This window comes from Centruroides sculpturatus, unplaced genomic scaffold (assembly GCF_000671375.1).
Source record: "Centruroides sculpturatus isolate CEXI.00-Female unplaced genomic scaffold, Cexi_2.0 scaffold952, whole genome shotgun sequence".
Lineage (NCBI taxonomy): Eukaryota > Metazoa > Arthropoda > Arachnida > Scorpiones > Buthidae > Centruroides > Centruroides sculpturatus.
This window is the reverse complement of record NW_019385087.1, coordinates 203,370-212,516: the sequence shown is the minus strand read 5'-3', so window position 1 is coordinate 212,516 and position 9,147 is coordinate 203,370. Positions and strand designations below refer to the sequence as shown.

At 33.2% G+C, this 9,147-nt stretch overlaps 2 protein-coding genes across 5 annotated transcripts in view; both read right to left on the bottom strand.

Moving 5' to 3' along the window:
* Nucleotides 1-697: 697 nt before the first annotated feature.
* On the bottom strand, nucleotides 698-1,321 carry LOC111634502 (calmodulin, flagellar-like). Its single transcript, XM_023379295.1, has one exon. The coding sequence runs from the start codon at nucleotides 1,243-1,245 to the stop codon at nucleotides 796-798; it is 450 nt and encodes a 149-aa protein (XP_023235063.1). The 5' UTR covers nucleotides 1,246-1,321; the 3' UTR covers nucleotides 698-795.
* A 5,495-nt stretch (nucleotides 1,322-6,816) lies between these two features.
* The window catches only part of LOC111634499 (YTH domain-containing family protein 1-like), a 116,038-nt gene continuing 113,707 nt past the window's right edge, over nucleotides 6,817-9,147 (bottom strand). For all 4 annotated transcript variants that reach the window (XM_023379294.1, XM_023379291.1, XM_023379292.1 and 1 more), the window contains one exon: nucleotides 6,817-8,085. In XM_023379294.1, coding sequence (XP_023235062.1) covers nucleotides 8,060-8,085 — 26 coding nt within the window. In that variant the 3' untranslated portion in view covers nucleotides 6,817-8,059. The remainder of the gene's footprint in view (nucleotides 8,086-9,147) is intronic.

Below are 9,147 nucleotides of genomic sequence, written 5' to 3'. Positions count from 1 at the left end.
AAATAATTACAAGTGGATGAACATGATTAAAACTGCATTCAAGTGTCGGACAAACTGCATTTTGGGATGGGATTCGAATCCGAACGAGTAAAAAATAATCAGGTATTTTTCGGGGATGGTCTGTCCGGATATGGCTTATCCCTCACCACCCGGCTGCCCATTGTTCCTGGCCAAACCCGTAATGGGCTTGCTAAAATAAGGTCCAATTACTATCCACAGGTTGGAGAGTGCTTAAAAAAATTTCGCAACGAGTTGCGTAACTTTCCCGTCTTTTATGAGATTTTGTTTTTAAGAAAGCATTTGTATTAACACTTAAAATAACTAAAATTGTATGTGCGCGAGATTTTATTATAAAAGTTTTTATAATTATTCTAAAATAGCAAATACTTAATTTTGAGGATAAAGATGAATTTTATAGAACACAATGCTGACAAGTAAAATCTTCAAGTCCCCTTGCGAGATATGACACGTGACCACCCCTATCTCTCCATCATCTCGACCTTTGACAACCAAAATTTAATAGCATCAATGCTTCTTATATACAAGCTACCGTGTCAAATTTCGTTTCTTTACCTTTACCCAGTCATGAGATATTAAGCGAAATACACGCCAACACGCGGAATTTTTTTTGCTAGTAGTATATAAAAATGTAAACCAAAAACGGTCCCTCGTAAGATCTAAAGAAAATAACCACGCGTGAAATAATAATAATTGAAAATTACGGTTTTATTGAAATTTAGAAGGATAAGTAAATATCCCGTCCGAAAGAACAAATTGTATTTTTGTATTTGGATTTCATTTTTCGGACATCATCCTGACAAATTCGGCGTAATTAATCAATCCGTCGTTATTGATGTCGGCCAGGCGAATCATTTCTTCGGTCTCTTCGGCCGTCAACTTTTCGCCCAGATTCATCATGACGTAGCGAAGTTCTTTGGCATCGATCAAACCGTCGCCATCTTTGTCGAAGACCCTGAAGGCCTCGATTATCTCGTTTTCGTCGTCGGCCTCCTTCGTCCTCTTGGCCATCAAAGTCAGAAACTCGGCAAATTCGATGCTGCCGCTTCCGTCGGTGTCCACCTCTTTGATCATGTCGTGCAATTCGGCTTGGGTGGGAGTTTGGCCCAGAGATCTCATGACGGTGCCCAATTCTTCGGTGGTGATGTGCCCGTCGCCGTCTTTGTCGAACAGAGAAAACGCCTCTCTGAATTCGGCGATCTGTTCCTCCGTTAATTCGTTCTCCATCTTTTTATATGGAAAAATATCCGATTCGAAAAATGGAAATTTATTTATTGTTACGAGTTACGTACTTGTTGTGATGCGCGCGCTCGTTTGAAAAGATTTTTTTTTTTTTTGCTCGTTTGAAAAGATCAAAACCTTTTTTTTTACAATACTTCCGATAAAAATTTCATAAATATACGGCAACGAAGGCACGCAGGTTTTTCGAATTTAACATTTTAAAATTTAAAACAAATGAAAAGAACTGTGTTTATTAAAATGAATGTTTACTATATTTTTATTTTTTCAAAGTTAAAAACAATTAAACGTATTATTTGTGGTTAAGTCCCATCTTTCTTCTATTATATTGATATATTTGCACGCTGTTGGAAGCGCATCAGCACCTCTAGCATTTAGGCAACGTTTTTTTTTTTTGTTTTGCTTTTGTAAATTTCCACCTTTTCCTTATCTAACTCAATGGATAGAGAGTGCATTCCCACTTTATAACCCCCTCCTTCAGTCTGCGCCATTCATAATTGCTAATAGTGCGTTGTTGTGTCCTTTGCCAACGTTGTATCTACGTTCTCGCAGACGTACCGCCTACCGCCAGGTTTCTTCTAGTCACACCCACATAACTTTTTTCGATTCCTAACTGTTGATTTTCAAATGGCATTTTATATACCCCAGCTTTCTCTCCTTTTTTTACGTTGTCTTTATCGTTCCGTAGTAAGCTATAGATATTGGGTGCTCTTTTATAGACCATTTTCGAGTTTTTATAAGAAACTAACTCATTCACCACACTACGTAAACGGCTATTGTATGTGAATTTGTTAATTCCTTCTGAGTTAGTATCTTTTTTTGCCTTTATTTTCTCCGTAACCTTTGATCAGCCCTTCAATTGTGGCGGTTTTGTAACCCAAAGTTGCAGCAACACTTTGCTACAACATAAAAATGCTCTTCTAGTGAGTGCTTCAAATGCCGATAATTTATATTTATACGGGTTGTTGGACCAAGATGGAATGTAGAGAGGAGCATGTGTGGGTTTTAAGTACACAACAGTGTGTATATATTCCTTGTTTAAATCTTATATCAATGTCCAAAAAATGGAGTAAGTATGGCTTTTTTTGTTTTAGTTTTAAACCATGATCATTATTGTTGATTGCGAGTAAAAATTCTTGAACCCGTCGGTTATTATTTCAAGTTATAAATACGTCATCGACATATCGTTTGTAGAGTATAATGTCCTCGAAGAAACCTCTGAGGATGATGATCTCTTTCCAGTTTAGTTCGCATAAGAGTCCTGATATAGGACTTATCGTTGGACACCTTCCTTTTGTCTGTATGTTACCCGGTTGAATCTAAAAAAAGAATTGGTAGCACATCAAGTCAGCTAGATTATTTATATTCTCAGAGTATGCCGATAACATTGGATTGTGTTGGACCACGAATTCAACGAGTACATTGAAGCAAGATGCTAATGGATGGGTACAGATTTTCGAAGTCCATTACAGCCCTTATTTCGTCGTTCGTGTCTTCACCACTTTATTTAGATCATGAGCAACGTAATTATTGTTCTAGCTGTTCAGAAATGTACTTTTTTAAACCCTTCTCTAGTATATATGTTGGTGCGTTACATTTTTCCACTGCCGGCCTGATCTTCTTCTGTTTTTTGCCAATGCAAAGATTCTAGGCATCTGGGGCTGGGGTTATGTGCTGTTTTTAGGAACGTCAAGAAAGACGCGAGTGGCGTTTTTTCAAGCTTTTTAACTTATTTGTCAGTTAGTGTGACTATTTTTTTATCCACAATTTCGCAGTTAGTTTTTCTAATGTATGGCCTCATTGTAATGCCGTCTTTTCATAGTTACCATTTGCTTGGTTTTATCTACCTTCGTTAGAACCAACTCATTTTTTGTATAACTTACATTTAACTATTCCTCTCCTTTTTGTCCGTTCCACCAGCATAGAAAAAGAAATCTGGAGTATATATAATACCGTTTGAGAACAAACAGTTAGGAATGGCAAAGGGTTAATTGAAAATGATCGAATAGCAAATGTACAGTACAGTGTGGACTTCGTACATTTTTCTTTGGCTTTGGAGACGTGTTTTGGGGAAAATATTTTCTCATAGAAGACTGGTTGGAAACAAGCTGAAAAATACGATTACACATTGAATTAATCAAAGATTGCAGTCGTTCTTGGGGAATATTTTCCCATGCCTCGGAGAGAGCAGCCTTTAGTTCGTGACTGTGTTGTATTGCTTTCCACTGCTATACATTTGGAAAACCAAGTCACCCCAAGGATGTTCAATTGGCTTTAAATCTGCGCCGAGGGGTGGCAGTCCAAAAGTCGAATGTTTTTGCTGTGAAAAAAGAATAACGTTGATATGCATTGATATAAAAGGGAAAGGATTAAACAGTAGTAGTAGTGTTCTAAAGAATATATAGTCGACCGCCCTATAACACGGTAGATTTTTCCGTTTTATATGAATTCCATGTTGTACGAATCACTTAGATTTTACAAATACGTGTGCCGGGTTGTAAACGGATCACGTATTTGTAAAATTAAGTGACTCGTACAACATGGAATTCATATAAAACGGAAAAAAAAACAATGTTGTACGAGTCACTTAATTTTACAAATACGTGAGCCGTTTACAACCCGGCACACGTATTTGTAAAATCTAAGTGATTCGTACAACATGGAATTCATATAAAACGGAAAAATCTACCGTTTATAGGGGGTCGACTGTAATTCTATTTAATATTAATAAACGAACAAGGGTTGTAAAATAGGATCAGAGTTTACGGGTTTAAGATTATCGGGATTTGCAAGGGTATTAGAGTAAATATAGCAATAATAAAATTCGAGTAGGCTATAAAAAACGTAAACAGTAAACAGAATCCCGAGACATCCCCCAAAAGGAGAAATCATGGGCGTCTCCCGAGTTTACACCGTGTATTTTCGAATGCGTTCCTCGTGTATAATCAATAGAAATAGCTACGTGAACACAGGTCAGAGACGCTTGGTATCCTGTTTTGAGTACACGGCCGGAATAGAAAATCCGCCAGATTATGTCAGTATCTTGTGATGATGGAAATAAGACATCCTGTTAATAACTCAAACTAATACACACCCCTTTGTGACACACAACTGTTTTACAAGCCCTACAGGCACAAAGTCTCAGACCAAAGATTTGTAACGCTTCTACGATATGCAAGATATCTCAAATTGTATCCTTAGATCCCGAAGAATTCTTTGCTTCAAGTTTTTGCGGGCATCCTCAATATCCATTCCTTGGTAAAATCTTTCCAAATCCGTTTGGGCATTCATCGGTCGTCCATTTTTAAGTTATATTTCAACCATCCGTAACACCTCACTGACGTTTAGATACACAATCGTATTTTTAAACTTTACGCGTAAGAAACTGTTAAAAATTCTGACGTTACTTCTATTGTAATCGTAAATTACACAAATTTATTGAACTTGTCACGATTCCCCGTGTCTTCTGGGCATTGTTGCTCATTCAATTTTATTGCTGCTTTCCCAACTCTCCTTGTTCATTAGTTAATTGAGAGCGTCTAACGGAACATTTCTGGTATACACAATCTATTTCGCAAGTACTCGTATACCATCATTCCAGAGGATTCCGAGTTCGATTCCAGATAAGATCTTCAAAAAATTTTCATGAATATTTTGGCTCACATTGCAAACTTGGACAAATCTGTACTTTAATAGAAATGGATTCTGCTGCAACAGTATAAAATTCGAAATTGATTTTTGTTTCTTCTTAAATAATTCAATTTAAAATTTTACCCCCACGTCTGACGGATCCAAAGCGTTATACAAAACTGAGTCCATTGGCACATTATTCAAATGAATCACAATCTTTCTTCGTACAATGGTAAATTCCTGCACATTTACAACATGTGAAGATATACAGGGTGATTCGAGATGAACCACCACGCGCATGCATCAAACATGTTGACATGAGTTTGCCGTGAATTCGAATTAAATGGGGGAAAAATGCCTACGCCAAAGTGTCCCCTTTAGCGTAGGCATTTTTTAGATCATTCAAATTACAAAAGTAAATATTAGAAATTACTAAATCGATAATTTTCCATGGTATTAATTTATTTCATTTTTATCATCAATGTATAAATTATTTTAAATTTTTTAAACGGCCGTTTTTATTACTACAAAGATAGCAATAATTTACACATTTCGAAAATGGTAGGATTTTAATGTAATAAATGGATATACATACGAACGTACACAGGAAAAATGTAAAAAAAAAATTTTGCTGAAAATTTTTGATCAGAATCTAAATTATTTTGATTAATATTGTTAAAAATTATTAAGTCAACATTTTTTTTGAAAGTCAAGCTGTGTAGAGTAATAATTACTTCCAAAAAACGTTTGCTTAGAATTAAATTTGAATAATTTTTTTTAAAATTAGTACCCAAATTTAGTTTAAAAATTTTTTTTGGCAAAATTCATGTTACCAAAAAAGATAGTGTGTAACAATTCAGTATTTTCCTGGTTAACTAGGAACCAAAACCATGTATTTTTGGAGGAAGAATTTTTTTTATTTATATAAATTTTAAGTCAAATTGTTATAACATTTTCAAATAGTTCCATTAAAAACATCATTTATGTTTATAAAATTATATAAAGCTTTTTTGAAGGAATTTCTCTAACAACTTATGCTTTTTTTTTGGTATGAATCAATCTATTTTATAATGCCATAGAGTTTTTTTTTTTCCTCCAAATTTATACACTTTACAGAAACAAAACTTTTGCAGCTATTTTAAATTTACTAAATTTCACATTTAAGAAGATAAATTTTTTGATGTGGGCCGTAGAAAGGAATAATAGTAATAATTACAAATTGCCTTGCAATTAGTTCCGTAGAAAAATCATTAATAAGAATATTAGTAATAAAATTTCATGGGAGTTTTTATTTCCTAGAACTGTAATCCATAAAATAATAGCAAAAAAATCTTAGAAGAAAAAATAAATAAATAAATTTTAAAATTTTCCTTTGCTGCTACAAACAAATTTCCTTTTGCTCCACAAATGTAATTAGACATTACGGAATCCGAAGGATATTTAAAAATCTAAAAAGTAAAATTCGTTCTCTTCTTTTCAAATTAATATTTTGACAAGGACGTAGGACAAGGACAAGGATCAATTATTTTCTACAATGATTCTTCCTTATTTTTCCTTTCCTTTAAAACTTTTTTTTTGGACTGACTGACCGACTGCTAAATTATTATTTAGTAGCCTTATGAAAATTTGTAATTACAATATTTAGAAAAACAAAAAACCCATATTCAGTTTTCACTGCTAATCAATGTTTATTTGTCACACTACCATCAAAGTTTTCTCCCACACAGTTGTATTCAAGTTTCAACACGTCAAAACAATTGCTGGTGCAGTAAGAATGGGCAAGGAAGAGGCAAGGAGACAAACGTCATCTTAGTATACATACCATATCAAATAAAAATACATGAGAATAAATTTCTTTTTCCCTTTTGATCTTAAAAAATAATTAACTTTAGAAGAAGAAAAAAAATTCCAAATGAATATCAAATATTCTATTCATTACAATTCATATACACAAATGATATATATAATAATGTTATACAAATTTAATGGCTTTGCTACTGGTTCCACCCTTAGTCCAAGCAAAAATTCATCTCACTCTATGTTGCTCGATTAATCGGTTATGTTTAAACTAATTTTAAAACCGTGATTGATACGTATAAAGCACGAGAGAGAAAAATAAACAAAAATGAATAATAATGGGCACATATAAATTCTGTTTGCCTTGCCTCCCCCTCACAATAACCTACAGGTGGTCACAACACTGATTTTCAAAGTGCTGGGGCACAACACGCTGTCTGGCAATTATGATCTAAACAACACAGTTTAAACAAGACAGCCAAAAATTAGGTGCATCTGTAATGATTTATTTATTAGTTAATTTTTTTTTTCTTATTTTATTTTATGAAAACAATGTTGTGCCCCAGAAACTTTTTATCAGTTTAATTAAAAAGTAACAAATAAAGTTATCTGCTGGGAGGCTGTCTTCATATCACGGCAATAGTTGATGTGTAGATGGAGGGTATTTTTTTTATAGGATGTTTAACAGGATTTTTTTTATACGTACAATTTTTTCCCCTAGAGTTTTCTATTTTCTCCACTTCACAGGAGCAACTGATGTCCATAAATTTTTATGGACGGTCACAATTTCCATAATAATGATAGTTGTTGACCGCCAAAAAATCTTTCTTTGAAAATTTATTTTCTACTGAGTTTTGGGAGTTTGCCAAATCCACAATGAAGTCCATGTGCCATTGATTCCCATTCTTCGTGCTGCACAAGCTGGTCCTGTACTGTTAATGCTTGTGACAGAATGTGTCACTTGAGAATTAACCATATCACTATTGATCACACTGCAATAAACAGTAGATGGTCTGACAAATGTACCATTTGTATTTTGACAATTTTTCTTGTACTTTTTTAAACAATTGATTTATTTATATCATATATAATTGTATTCCTTTGTTAGTCCCACAAAAAACCAGGTGCCAGAAATCCAACACAATGCACAATGGCAAATAAGTAAACTATGAAAGCAGGGTTAACAGGATAGCCAAAGATGAGAAGCAGAAAAAACAATGGAGTTTATAGGTAGCTGACAAATTTCTAGATGATGGGTTTCTTTTTTAAAGGAAATTAGAAGTATGTGGTTGACTCCATGTTGCCAACAAACAATGTCCGTTGAAAAACAATGGCCAACCATTCATACAGCCTAGGTACCAACATTTGCTAATGGTCATTCCTTTCTAGGATGGACTTTACCTAACAGAAAAAGAAAAATGTTTATAAATATATATATATATTAAATATTTGTTATTTTTTTTCAAAATATTAAATATATAAAATTATCCTAATAATAATAATTAATAGAACTGAAAAAATAATTAAAATTTAAACTGGTGTTTTAGATATTTGAACTAAAACCTGTAACTTACATTAAAGAATTTTTTGCAAACTAAATTAATTATCATATATTTCAAGAAATTGAAATATACACTCCCATAGAGTACTATATGATCCTGTGATCCAATTCACAGGCTAAACACTTCAAAAATCATTCTTTGTACTTCATGCTACTATTCTTTTTATACTGTATTTGTTTTATTTTATATCCTTTCAGTCACTTCCAATCCCATCTAGAGCTTTGATGCATCTCAAGCATTATCAGGTGCAAAGTTTGTTGTATTAATGCAAAAATAATAAATATGAATACATCTAAAACAATGGAAATTGCTATCAATCTCTTTAAAAAACCATTTTAAAAGTTTGAATAACCTGCCATTCACTTTCAAAAATAATTTTTATATCATATTTAATTGTGTTTTATCCTAAGAATCTTTAGGTATAAGCTTATAACTGAATAAAAAATGTTCATTAAATGTACATTAAAAACAGTTATTGATTAGAAGATATTATAATTCTGTATCAATCAGAGAGAAACTGATTAATTGGAATAATTTAATTGTATTACTAAGAAGTCCTTTTAAACATGTGCTCTTAATATTATGACTGTTCCTAACGTTAAGGCTTAAAAACATGTTCAGGACACCTCCCAAACAAATTACAGGAATGATCTTAAACTCCCTTAGGGCAATATTTTACCTTTGTTTTAAATGCATCTACTCTAATTTCCTATGATCATATATCTTTGGTTTAGTAATATGATTCTTAGCTGTGTCTGCCAACAAAAATTTTAATTTTAATTTCAATTTTATACGACCTTATCCCTTCAGGACAATGCTCGCATCTCTTATGGGCATTTGTTTACCTTTGTTTTAATAAGGCAATGTAGAGACCATCCACAGTACACGAGCGGGACGTCGT